Source organism: Rhagoletis zephyria, unplaced genomic scaffold, assembly GCF_001687245.7.
Source record: "Rhagoletis zephyria isolate East Lansing unplaced genomic scaffold, Rhagoletis_zephyria_1.1 Rzeph_scaffold_03669, whole genome shotgun sequence".
Lineage (NCBI taxonomy): Eukaryota > Metazoa > Arthropoda > Insecta > Diptera > Tephritidae > Rhagoletis > Rhagoletis zephyria.
This window is the reverse complement of record NW_016160752.1, coordinates 11,362-25,075: the sequence shown is the minus strand read 5'-3', so window position 1 is coordinate 25,075 and position 13,714 is coordinate 11,362. Positions and strand designations below refer to the sequence as shown.

The 13,714-nt window shown below is 34.4% G+C and overlaps 2 protein-coding genes across 2 annotated transcripts in view; one reads left to right on the top strand and one right to left on the bottom strand.

The window, feature by feature from the left end:
* sNPF-R (short neuropeptide F receptor) overlaps positions 1-13,436 on the top strand; it is a 36,127-nt gene extending 22,691 nt beyond the window's left edge. Inside the window, exon 2 of the mRNA XM_017624544.1 lies at positions 13,358-13,436. The gene's annotated coding sequence lies outside the window, so the exon portion shown is untranslated. The remainder of the gene's footprint in view (positions 1-13,357) is intronic.
* Positions 1,735-3,117, bottom strand: LOC108369441 (uncharacterized). The gene is made up of 2 exons (XM_017624545.1): positions 2,092-3,117; positions 1,735-2,009 (listed from the first exon to the last, which is right to left on the bottom strand). The coding sequence occupies exons 1-2, from the start codon at positions 2,432-2,434 to the stop codon at positions 1,888-1,890; spliced, it is 465 nt and encodes a 154-aa protein (XP_017480034.1). The 5' UTR covers positions 2,435-3,117; the 3' UTR covers positions 1,735-1,887.
* Positions 13,437-13,714: the final 278 nt, after the last annotated feature.

Genomic DNA, 13,714 nt, shown 5'->3' with positions numbered 1-13,714 from the left:
AAAAGTGATTGTATTCTTGACGTATCTTATGGGACAATGAGTTGATGTCAACTCAACACTTCCTCTCAAACTGAGCACTCCGGGCCTGGCATTTGTCACCTGCGCACAGCGTTTTTCGCTTTTTATATATGTCTTTATATATATATATATATATATCTTTCATGAATATTTGAAATTAATTATGGCTGATGGCAAGCGTGAAATTGTATACTTATATACTAATTAATTTTAAACTGAATGATGGATCAAGGTTAATTGAAATAATTACATTTTTCTGAGAACATTTTAATATTCGACAAAACGGATATGTGGTTTTAATTTGGTATGTAATTAAAATAAATGTATTATTAAATAAGTGTAAACACGTGTATGCATATGTTAGTATGTGTGTGTGAAAATACAAACACTTGAATTGCAAGTGTGCATACATATTTATTTATGTACGAGGATAAACACATCACAATAATAATCTCATTGCATTAAAACGTATGCTTAATGAGTGATGGCGATAAATGTCAGCCAGAGGTAAAATGTAAATAAGCGTACATACAAGTTCGCAGATACATACAAGGTGTAGGAGAATCGAATTTAAATGTGAATTAAAGCCATTTATAATTATTTTTTATATACAAAAGCTTTAAGTTTTAAAATATGGGCAGTCGTTTTGTTTAAAATATGTGCGTTATTAAAAAAAATGTATGGATGCTCAAATGTTAAGTTAATTCTAAAGAAATCTTATTAAAAAAAACACATGCACTTTCCCTTACAATATACTCGTAAAGTAACATATGGAGAAGCATCAAGTCGAAAATTAAAAACAAATCCCACTCAGTAACAGCTTTTTCCAAGTATTTCAGCTGGCAAATTGATGATACAAAGGCAAGTAAAATGTCTTTGTGCACGTTTATTGGTAGAATGAGAGAAAAAGCAAATGGAAGGGAATGTGGAAAATATTATGCAAAGGATATCTTAATGAAGCATAAGTAAGTATGTGTAAATAACAATACATAGTACATGGAAAGAGCTAACAAATTCGAAATAAGATTTTTTTTCTTATTTAAATAAGTAAATACATAGGTTGATATTGACGAAAATCTTGTCCAGCAAAATGTTTTTCTGTAAATATCAATATCAATTTAAGAATGCCGCTGTATATAACACTGGTCGACGGCCAAAATTTACCAGAGACGCCGTTATGAAATTCGTATGTAAAATCACCCCCTGATTCCGAAAATCAAGGTTATTTTTAATTTTATGGTACCGTTTTTGAGATATTTGCAATTTACCGTTTTTGCAAAAAAAAAAAAATTGGGTCCACTTAATCATATATATCTCAAGAACGAATTAAGCAATTCCAAAACGGTTTGAAGCTTTTAAAAGTTAATAAAATTTTCTATAGATTCAAAGATAACGAGCAATCATTACCGATTTTTTCAATTTTTTTTGTAAAAATATAAAAAAAATTGTACTTTGCGGGGAAGGATCTCGAAAACCTTTCATTTTTTTGCAGATTTTTTTTTTCTCCCTAAGCTCTGTTATATTACAAAAAAAATAAGGTATCATCGAAGAAAATCGATGCAAAACTACCTAAGTTATAAGCGATCAAATAAAAATACCCAGGTTGCGCAATTTCAACGTATACCTCAAAACGTATGTATGGTATAAAGAAGAGTGAAATATCTAGCTATGCTATCTATTGAGTTAAAAGTTCAATTTATGAATGAAATCACCCATATTTTTAACTTTTTTTTTCATATTTGATAAATTTGAGTATTTTTTGCATTTCCTCGTAGGTTTCCTTTGTATTTACTGCATGTGCAATCGGGATAGAAGGCTTTTTGTTACCAATATGCAATAATACAGCCTTCAAACTCAGTTTATTGCCGTCTATGAACAATCGCCACTCTTTTGAATCATATGTTTGACCAAACTCTTTGAATAAACCAGGGATGTCGTTGCAGTAGCATATACTGTCTTTCTTGGTATAGTGTTTGGAAAATGGTTCGTGACGAGTTCTACTATATGTCACCTTAACATCGGATGACACAAATTTAAATTGTTGCATACGAGAAGTGTGGATCTCGGCCTTTTCCTTGGATAGTTCCAAATCTCTTATCCAATCATTAAGTTGTGCTTGTGACAGAACGTTTCTTTCGTTTTCCATGCGAAATTCAGTACAACTTGATCCCCTGCACTCAGATGTTACTGTTGACAATGGAACTGGATCCGCAACTGCCGTTGAATGTAGTACTGGTAATGTCACTGTAGGTACGCTAGCATAGGATCTTGATCTTCCAACGCCAAGTACTTTTGTTTGACAAATATAACACTCTATTGAATGGCAAGTAGGTTCTCTCCATATCATTGGTGTATCAAATTTTGTTTGTTGTCCTGATTCCCACTGAAGTGTTCGGTGTCCATGGTTTTTCAGCATTTTTAGGCTCAATTCCAAAATACTTGGAGTATAAAGTTTTGATATGATCTGAGAACACTCGTCGTCGCCTTATGATAGTATATTGGCCACACATGAAACAGAACATATCTGGATCCTTACTACACTCAAATTCTCGCGTCCTTTTACTCATTTTATTTTTTTTAATAAATCACGGTTTTGAAATTAGACTTATGAACTGAACTATCTCCGGCGAGCCTTGAAGATGTTATGAAGTTTCAAAGCGCATTAACTCATATTTATACTCGGAACAAGAATAAAATTGAAAAAATCAAATCTTGCCTAGACAGAAAGGTTCCTTTTTATAACAAGCCGGGGAAAGAAAATACTACCTGTTTTAGATGTAGGCTTTAGAAATTTTCTGTGTCTTATAATTTTGAAAATCTACCTGCATACTTACCCATAACTGACGGAAATACATGTTTATAACTACATGCCTACAGCAGGTTTCGAACCCAACCACTCTTCCTTTCGATGCAACCACTCTACCTACTATAATACAATTCGAGTATTAAAAGTACTATTTGATTTATTTAAAGAAAAAGTGTTATCATTGTTATGGTATTATTCGTTTATCCGGATAATATCTCACTTGCACTTTATACCTTTAATATATGTATGTATGTATAGGTACATACATTGAAGTTGCGCAACCTGGGTATTTTTATTTGATCGCTTATAACTTACGTAGTTTTGCATCGATTTTCTTCGATGATAGCTTATTTTTTTTGTAATACAACAGAGCTTAGGGAGAAAAAAAAATCTGCAAAAAAATAAAAGGTTTTCGAGATCCTTCCCCGCAAATTACAATTTTTTTTATATTTTTACAAAAAAAATTGAAAAAATCGGTAATGATTGTTCGTTATCTTTGAATCTACAGAGCCTAGCAAAAAGTGTTGCATGCACAGTTTATAGAAAATTTTATTGCCTTTTAAAATCTTCAAACCGTTTTGGAATTGCTTAATGCGTTCTTGAGATATATATGATAAAGTGGACCCAATTTTTTTTTTTTTTTGCAAAAACGGTAAATTGCAAATATCTCAAAAACGGTACCATAGAATTAAAAATAACCTTGATTTTCGGAATCAGGGGGTGATTTTACATAAGAATTTCATAACGGCGTTTCTGGTAAAGAGAAAAAGTTGAAATTTGTGGTCCAGTGTAATTAAAGTTGGTTTAAGTTACTTTTACATGGCAATTCTGGCAACTGTCTGTCAACTCACCACAATCTTTCGAAAGACAAAAGTTATTCGCAAGACAATTGTCAATTCTGGCAACTACATTGAAAGCTTTTTACTGTCCTTCGAAGAACTAAATGAAGCATCGAGGAGGTCTTAGAGTTATGCTGTTCGCCTTTTAATAATATCCATTATTTTTTTTAATTAAATAATATTAAAAAAATTTACATACTTTTCTTTTTGAAACAATAAAAACTAATATATAAAGGAAATTTTAAAAACAAAATTAAAAAATTAAATGAAAATATAGTATAAATAAATGAAAATATTTTTCCAAACTAAACGAAATTAAACAAATAAATATTAAAAGAAAATTAAATTGCAAGAAAATCAAAAGAGAAAATAGTAGGTACTTGTAAATTAAGTTAAATTGATTTTTTTTTAAGCAAAACCTTAAAATTTAAAGAAAATTAAATTCAAAATTACAAAAAACTGAAATTTAAAACAAATATAATAAGATTACATTAAATAAAAACTATAGTTTTTTTTAATAACAAAGTAAATTAAGTACATTTCTAAAAATCTTATGAAACTGCATTTTTTCAAAACAATAAAATCTTTAAAAATAATAAAAAGTCAAATAAATTAAGTTTCTAAAAAATAAAATACAGAAGGGCTTTCTCTCAAAATAGCTTTTCACCGCGAGTGGTGCATCAGAGAGCTTGTTTGAAGACTTTTGTGCTAGAATAACAGAAGTCTTTCGAATTATATTGCCATCTGTCTGCCATATGTCTTACGAAAGAATTTTTACTATCTTAGCCAGAATTTTGCCCTGTCAAAAATCCTATTAATAAATGTGAAAGTTTGTGAGTGAATATTTTGGTTGCCCTTTCACGCTAAAACAGATATACCTATTTCAATGAAATTTAGAACACAGATAAGGTATCATCATCATGGAATAACATTTAGGATATTTTTTGGGAAGAGCTGCCACCTTTTTAAAAGGATAAAATCAATTTACTTGTAGGTTAAATAAATTATTTCAATTCTATGGATGTCAAACGAAAGGGATCCTAAAACGATTTATTTCGAAATAAATTTATAGGGAGTTGCCATCTATTCAATTTTTGTTTGGGTATCAAACGAGAAAGAATTAAAAAATTAAATATTTTATGCGGAAATGAAATCAACGAGAGGCCTAAGACAACTTTATTTATTTCGAAAACATTCTTAAAGAGTGTTGCCACTTTTTAATATGGGTGCCAAACGAAAGAGGTTTAAGAAGGGTTTTTTCCAAAAATATTTTTGACGAAGATTTCCACCTGGTTAGAAATTCCATATCAACAATATATATAATAAAATTTTGTATATTGGCGTCAATCGAGAAAGGTTTAAGATAGGAAATATTTCTAACGAATATTTCCGCCTGTCTAATACTTCTCCGCGATTTCTAGTTCCTTCTGCTCGTACCTTCTCAGAACTTATCCTTAAAGAAGTCCCTAAAGAAACTAACTGAGAAAGAAGTTTGTTTCCGGTCTCACAAAACGCGACAAGTATGTAACTCAGCGACAATTCTTGTGCCGCAATGGTCTGGTATAATATACAGTGCTAACATTTTTTCCACCGTAAAACATTTCTAAATGTCAAAACACTCCTTGGCTGGCTGAAAATGAAACTATTAGTTTGCATTTCTGTTGCTCTTGAAGGCTTGTTCTGATGAAAATCGAGACTGCTTACACTACGGTCCTATCATCCCTAAGTGACCGTTTGTCTTTCCTTACCGTTCGGGAATGTTTTTCGACTTTGATTAAATTTTTAGCCAACACACATTTTTTGGGTTTCTTCAAAAGAGTTCATCTTAAAGGCAACTTTAAAGCCGCAGTTATCCAAGCATGAAGTCCTTAAATTTAAATTGTAGCTATACTTAGCATATCGCCAATGGCAACTCTTCAATCCCCGCAAATATCAATGATTCGTGGGTGGAACATAGAACTAACCACGCATCACATTCATCAACAAAACCACATGTTTACATGTTTTGCTTATACATATGTACATATGTCCACGCTATTGCTGTCATCTTAGTCCTCTTATCAAACACGCAAGCAAGTCGACTGACAGCTTGTTTATTGTGCCATCACAACAGTATTATAATTGCATATGCGTAAATGTGCGCAAATACAAACACACATATTTCCGGAAGAGTATATTTATTTGTGTATGGGTGAGTATTTGTGAAGCAACTCTGCTAAAAATGNGTACAATTTTCAGCAATTTTTTCTTTCGGCCAAGATCTTCGAGCGAACGTATTTTGGTCTGTCAAAATTTTCTGTAGACAGCATCTTTTTTCTCTGCAGGTTAATGAAATCCTTCAGTAGCGGTACATAAGATACGAAAGATGTTGCCCCACTACTCGCATATATCAGTTTGTTGAAGATGGCTGGCTCTCTGTTGATCGATTCTAAACCAAATTAGTATGGAAACACCTCGGAGGTACGACCTTTCCTTAAAAAAGAAATAGAAATCGTTTAACGTGGTGCAAATTTATGCGGTAACATAAATGAAAAATAACAAACATTTTAACATAAAAATCTTGCAAATATTCAACAAAGACCACCATGCACTCTATTTTGCACTATAGTGTATTTACATACATACGTATGTATGTAGGTACTGCTGTTGCTACCGATGTATCGCTTGGCTGGTTCTTTAAAGGTTGGATTCTTTTGGCGTTGCTGTCTGTGCGCTGCCTTTCGTTATTATTCTGTGTCTGTTTGTAGCACGTGTGTTTGTAAGCGCCTTCATCATTCCTCTATCGAATTCATCGCGGTGCAGATTAAGTTGGCTCACATCTCTTTCGCTTTCTCAATGGCTGTCATACGCAAGGATGTACAGTTGTACTCTCTTTCTGTGACTTCTGTCAGTTCGTATTGTCGCTGACAAAAAATAATACAGATATATGAGCATATGTATATTATGTACTTACATACATATGTATGTATGTGTATTGTGGTATATCGCGTGGCGGCGTAAATATAATCAGATGCGGCTTTATGCTTCAGTGGCACAAATCCATAACACACGCCCGCAATCACAAGCGAAAAATCGTAAATTTCTCCTTTCTCGCAACAGCTGCTTTTGTAACCACAAAATACATATGTAAATATGTACGTAGTTGGGTCTGCTTTCTGCTCGCTTGTTTGCCATTTTGATAAAATTTGTGTCAACGACATTTGGTGCTTCGCGGTGCGGACTCTTGACGACAATGGCGGCGTATTATATTCCTTTTACACAAATTTGATTTGTTTTCTGGCCTGATGTTTGCTCTTTTTTTGCTTATTTATCACTTAGTTATCTGAGAAGAAATATTTATGTATTGAAGAATGTAGGTGAAGATTTATGTATGTACATGTGTATGCTTGAATCGTATTTTAACTCACTTACTAACTTTAGGTAATATGTATGTATGTATGTAATTATGTGTCTTCATTTGTATAATATATAGATAAAAAGAGTCAAGACAGCCACTGAGCACTAACTATAACCGATTGAAACATACCTGTCTATCCGTCCATCCATTTACCACTCTGCTGAGATAACTTAACAAGATAGATTGGTAAATATTGAAAACGGTTAAAGGCCATTTTCTCAAGTAACCTATAACTTTAAAGCTAACTTTATATTTATGAAGTCATTACCTCTATCCAGCAATTTGTACTGAAAACATAACGCTTGCTAAGGCAGAAGAGTTCCTCCGACTCAAGCTTTTCAAGACAGTGAAGGCAAATAAGGTTGTCATGTTTTCCGATCAAAGTCTGGTGCTAGTGCCACGAAAAATGACCAGTCAGCAATGTCATAAGTCTTCTGCAATCCCATCTACTCAATGAGAGATGATTCCTAGCTAAACCTTCCCAAATTGAGGACAATGAACAACAGCGATGATGGGAGTGCTATAATTGGTTGCTGCACCAGGGCCCAGCTAGCTTTGCGAGACCTTTTTGTATTAGCCCTGCCTTCGCTGTATCGACACAAAAGTGGAATTGGCCTTCTCCATGTCATCAACTCATTTCGAGAGAACATTGTTGCAGGCAGTAAGGGCCAAAGCAAGAATCGCCTTACCATCTTGCAAACACCGTCTTAGATGAACATTCACCGAACTGGCAAACGAAAGGTAGCTAGCAGAATCCACATGTTGGCTTACTAAGCAAATCTCTAATCTCAATTAGCCGCCCCGCTATTAGCACAGTGGAAAGTGTAAATAATCATAGGACACTGTCTAGTGGGATCAAACGCTAAGCGATTGAGTTACTCTACAAATGATTTCTTTAATAGCTGCACGGACGGAAAAGAGGTGGAAAGTATCGATCACTCCCTCTGTCACTACCCTGCCCTAGCAAAAGCGAGTTTTAAAGTGCTTGGCTGTTCTGAACCAGCATAGGCAAAGCTTAGTAATAAATTAAAATTACCAAAAAAAAGCCTAAAAGCCTTTCATTTTAGTTAATTTTATGTTGCTCCGAATACTTTAAAAAAACTGCGATGTCGAGTTTTCATACAAGAAATTATCTCCATTACCATTCCCTATTTCGCTTTTTATATCAACTAAATTAATGAATATTATCCAAACTACCCATAAAAGTATTTCAAAAGCCCTCTACTTCTATAGGAATTGATAAAAAGGGTGCCCAAGCTGTATGCCGCTAGGTTAGTTATTATTTTGAACCCACACTTGTTTTGAATTTTACCCTAAATTGTTTAATGTTTGTTGTGTTGTCATTAATCACGCGCCTGTGCTGTTTCGCGTTGCGTATACGCACCGCTGTTCTCATTATGATGAAGTGGCTCGCAGCAACATTTGTCATTATTGTTTGGCAGCTGCGAGAGAGAGAGAATACAGCAGGCACTGGTCATGCGGCACCTGACAAGCTATGATTTCTGTTCAAATAAATGTTAAGTGAACCCGGAGCTGGTTATGGATTCAATTGTGCTGTTGTTTGTTAACGGCGCATTGTGTTCTTGTTAAATTATTTCTATTCATAGCCCCATTATACATATGTACATATGTATTAAGGCACATAAAAGTTAAGGTACCATATTTTAATTTAATTTTTAGCTTTGTACTCAATGTCCATTAATTTTTGTCGGTTGTTAGGCTTTTGTATGGGCGGGTCGAAGATGCTCCTTTGGGTGTGCTTATGCCAAATTAAGTAGGATTATGCTTCCCCTTTCGCTATTTTGAAGATATTTTTATGGAAGAATTTTGTGCTTCATAATATGAAAAATCAGTCGCTTGTTATGGGCCTTAAATAGGGCACGCTTCTGCAGAACGTAACTTTTATTTTAAAAACCGATTTAAAAATATTTCAATTATGCATACACTAAAATCAAGTTTTAGTTGAAATACACTAAACCCAAAAGGCAAAACACTGGTGGGCAATTGTCAAGAGAAAGACAATTATATTGCATACAAATTTTCAATCGCATATCAAAGAAAACAACTCATTACACGTCGATGTAACTTAATTTGCTGAATGACAGATTAACTTTGCAAAAATTTGTAAAACACATTTTTCAGGTTTTCGATTTAAAACTTTGTCGACGACAATCCTACCACTATACCCTACCACTAATATATTTTAGGCCAACATAAACGTACATACGCATACACATATCGGCAGCCATTTGCGTGAAGTCATCAACGTCAGACCGGATAAGTGTCCGCAGGAATTGGCAGCAGCTGCTGCACTATTGACACATTGACAAATTTCCAGTGGTGCTTTTATTACGTACAGCAGTCGTCATTATCACTGAAATCTGTCTATTATTACCAAAAATTTCTGATGCCTTCATTAGGCATCGAATTCTGGTGATTGCAAATTGGTTTGAAAACTCGAAACTCCAACTAAAATGCGATGCCATCGTGCCAGTAATGTCTATTATGTTGACTAAGCAGACTGCGATAAAAACTGTCTGGCAATCAGTTAGTTTATGGTTAACCATATGAATCAATTGACAATGTCTGGTGAGTCTGATGTCAGTTCTGCGAGCGCTGGGTGAAAATCCGTAAACATTTTTGGCTTAATGGACATAAACCCACTTACCACATTTGGAGTGAAGAAAATATCCGAAAAATACACGATGTACCACTGCATTCACAAAAACGCACGTGGTATGCATGAAGAGCCGATAGAATCGTTGGTCTTTGCATACTTAATTAAAAATGAGAGCGTCGAGTACATAGCCGTAACTGGGGCATTGAGATCCTGCCCTTCAGAAGCACTGAATGTCGTCCTCAATATGATTCTGCTTGATCTATGCCTAAAAGAAATCGCGACTTACTAAGCTTTAAGACTCAGGGAGTCTGGGCTGTGGAAAACGAGGACCTTTGTGCACAGCTAAAACTTAAGTATTGGTCCGATAGAAAATAAAATCACGGACTACATGGTATCAAGCCAGTAATTTGACTTGAATGTGGTGGTACGGTTTCCATCCAGAAAGGAATGGAGAAGGGGCCAAGCAGATGATAAGGAAGCTGTCTGCATCTATACACAGACGGATCCAAGATGGACTTCGGTGTGGGGGCAGGAGTATATTCCGAGGAGCTTGGTGTCAATCTGTCCCTGCGACTGGCGAACCATGCTAGCATATTTCAGGGCAGAAGTCCTGGGTATATGTGAGGCCTGTAGGTTACTAAATAACAGTGCTACTAGAAAAGTAAAAGCAGTGTTTTACTCAAACAGCCAGGCGGCGATGCAGCGTCTCAGTCAATGTCTATCTCTTTTGTCTGGGTTCCCGGCCATAGAAATATAGAAGACAACAAGAGAGCAGACGAACTGGCCAAGGCTTGTTTGGATGAATCGTTAGCGGGGGTACTCGGATAACCCCTCAGACAAGTACAAGCAGAGGTACACTTGCACTTTCTGAAACTGGCAAGGAGGAGGTGGTCAGAGATTCAGACTTGAAAGATAGCACGTGAGCTTTGGCCTGACTATAGCAGGAAAAGAATAGCAGAGCTACTAAGTAGGTCGAGGGTAGATGTATTTAGGATTCTAGCGACTATCACCGGCCACTAACCGATAGGAGAGCATGCCTATCGAATAGGACTCCCATAAAATGATACATGCCGCAGCTGCCGGATAGAGGGCAGCGAGGAAGCGGTATTCCATTTTCTGTGTGAATGCCCAGGGCTGGCTTCCTTAAGGCATAAAGCTTTCGGGAAACACACAATTCGGCAGTTAGAGGATTTATCTAGGGCCAAAATAAGCGATATGCACAAATTTAGAAACGGGTCAAAGTGGTTTGTTTGAACTGCACAAATGCTTGACGATAGAATAAAATTGTCCGGGATAAGTGCAACAAAATGGTGCTACTATGCGCAAATTGATTCTCGAGGATAACTTGGGAGGCACTACAACCAACCAACCAACATAGCCGTCAATTGCGAGCGCCAGCGAGCCAAAATTGGCAATTATTTCATGCCCGAATTGAATTAAATATTGGCTGAGTAACTGTTTATGCAACAGAGCGACTTTTTAAATAAATATTTGGTGAACGTACGATTTCACGCTACTACGGAATTACGCAGTCCTATTGGTTTATGCAAATAAACCGCCAACTTAGGAAGCCTTCGAATAAAATAACGTATGATTCCGTTGCTTGAAAATATTGTCGAAAATAGGATTTCCAGAATGCGCTTCATCCACTCGTCGCAGTTGACATCGCCAAGATGGCTGATACCACGATTACCGAACTGGGCGCGCAGAAAATCGCTTGTGGCAAGGGCTGTGTAGCATTCCTGCCCAAACCATAGATCGCCCGAGTCCATGGCTGCAATTTCAGGCCACAAACAATCGTTTATAACGTCCCTGTAGCGCTCACTGTTAACCGAAATGCCAATGATGCCACCGTTCCAAAATCCGCACCAAACTGTCTCTATCTGAGGCTGCATTGGCTTCTCGACGATCACGTTATTTCACGGGTTTCCGGTCCACGGTGAGAAAATCAACTTTTCATGGGGGGGTTAAAATCACTCAACCCAGTTATGGTTAGCAATTAGTTGGATTTTTGTGATTTCAATTAGATTCGCAAAAACAAAAATAAATGGTTGAACGAATTAAGAAAAGAAGCTTTGTTTTTATGTACGTATGTAAATATGAAAATATTAAACAGCAGCTAACAAGTCTTGTTTAGTGTTTGGCCGAACTTCTCCTCCAATTTCCAATTTCCGTCTTGATGATGCCACACAAATAAAGGAACCTTATACGGCTTAAGAACGGTAGGTAGGTGTTTTTTGTTGGATTTTGTTTAGAAATCAAACTTGGGTACTACCGAGTGACAGAACGCACATTTAACCGCTCGACTGCAGCGGCCACAAATACTCGTAGATTTACGCGTACATGAATTTGCTTTTTTCACTTGACTTCATTAAATTAATTACGGTCTACGGCTTTAGGTCGACAGACTTCAAAAGAACAAAATGACCAAATGCTGTCGTTTCAATGACCGCAAAGTTTTTTGATCTTTAAATTTGAATAAATAGGTAAAAAACAATGCTCTAAAGAAAGGTCAGCGCAATTTTGATATTAATCTTATACAGAGTTTGGTATAAAAAGGAAAGAAAATTAAACAGAAATGACACAATGGTGGTTATTCATTTTGTTGCACCACAGGATGTGCGAGTTGTAAAAGCAGTAAAAGACTTAAATAGAGTATTTAATAAAATTTAATGCTGCAGAAATTCTTTTGAAAATTATGACATGAGAGATGTGAGTGATGTCTCGTTTCTTCGCATATTTATACAGAAATTAAAATTATTTACATATACGTACGCCCTTTAACCCTATTGGAACCAAAAACATACAAATATATCCTCAAGATTTGAATTGTAAAATCTGAGTTATTGATGTCTAAGTAAACGAATTCTTAAAATAAAAATAAAAAAAATCAATGTAAAAAGTAATTTTTTCTTAAATATTTTCCTTAATTTAAACTAAAAACTATCTTTTTTCAACTATTTTATTCTACAACTTTTTTCTTTAATCTCATAATTTTTGCTAGAAAAAAAATAAAATTTTGGGGGGTTTTTTAAAGTAGTTTTTTTCAAAAAAATATTTTACAAAATTATTTCTGCTTACACTATTTCTTTCTTAAGACATCTTAAATTTGTTTTTCCCAAAAAATAATTTTTTGAAAAAATTACTTACTAGATACCCTCAAATTTCTACATGAAAAATAATTTTATTCTAAATTTTATTCCCAATTTTTTTTTCAGAAATAAATAACTTTTACTCAAAAAATATTTTCCAAAATATTTCGAATGTTTGGAAAATTACGTTTTTTCCGTAAAATTATTTTTCCCAAAAAAAATCTTAAAAATATTTCGAATATTTGGAAAATTACGTTTTTTCCGTTAAATTCTTTTTTCCAAAAAAAAATCTTAAAAACCCATATTTTCTAAAACATTAAACTTTTCTAACAAAATTGAGTTAAATCGTTTTTCATAAATTTCTGGATCATTATACCTAAATGAATATCAGGCACATTCAAAAAGTAAAAAAAATATATAAGACATTTAAAATTCTACACGATTTTCCTACAAATAAGTGGGAAATATGTTTCCTTTGGAGCTGAAAGGTTTAAAAAAATAGCAGTAGCTTTATTGTATTTTCTTACACTATTGAATTCTACTTATTTGACAAATTTCTTTGTTTTTTTCTTAATTTCATTGCAGGTAATTGAGACGCACTTCTAAAATCTGGAAAACGGCTTGCCGGCCACATATGTATAGGCTATCAAATACTTTTATATATATATAGTTATATATTAACAAACAAGTTAAGATCTGTTAGATTTGTGTCAGTGAATTTTAGTAAATAAGAAATATTTGCAAAAGAGTTTGAAAAGCAACACAGTTAGCTTGCAAACGCTAATTTTGGTACTAATCCTAAAAGTATGCTAAAAATCCTGTGTTCTATNCGCCACATATGTATAGGCTATCAAATACTATTATATATATAGTTATATATTAACAAACAAGTTAAGGCGAAAGTTAAACTTTTAAAATTAGTAATTAAACTTAAGTATAAAC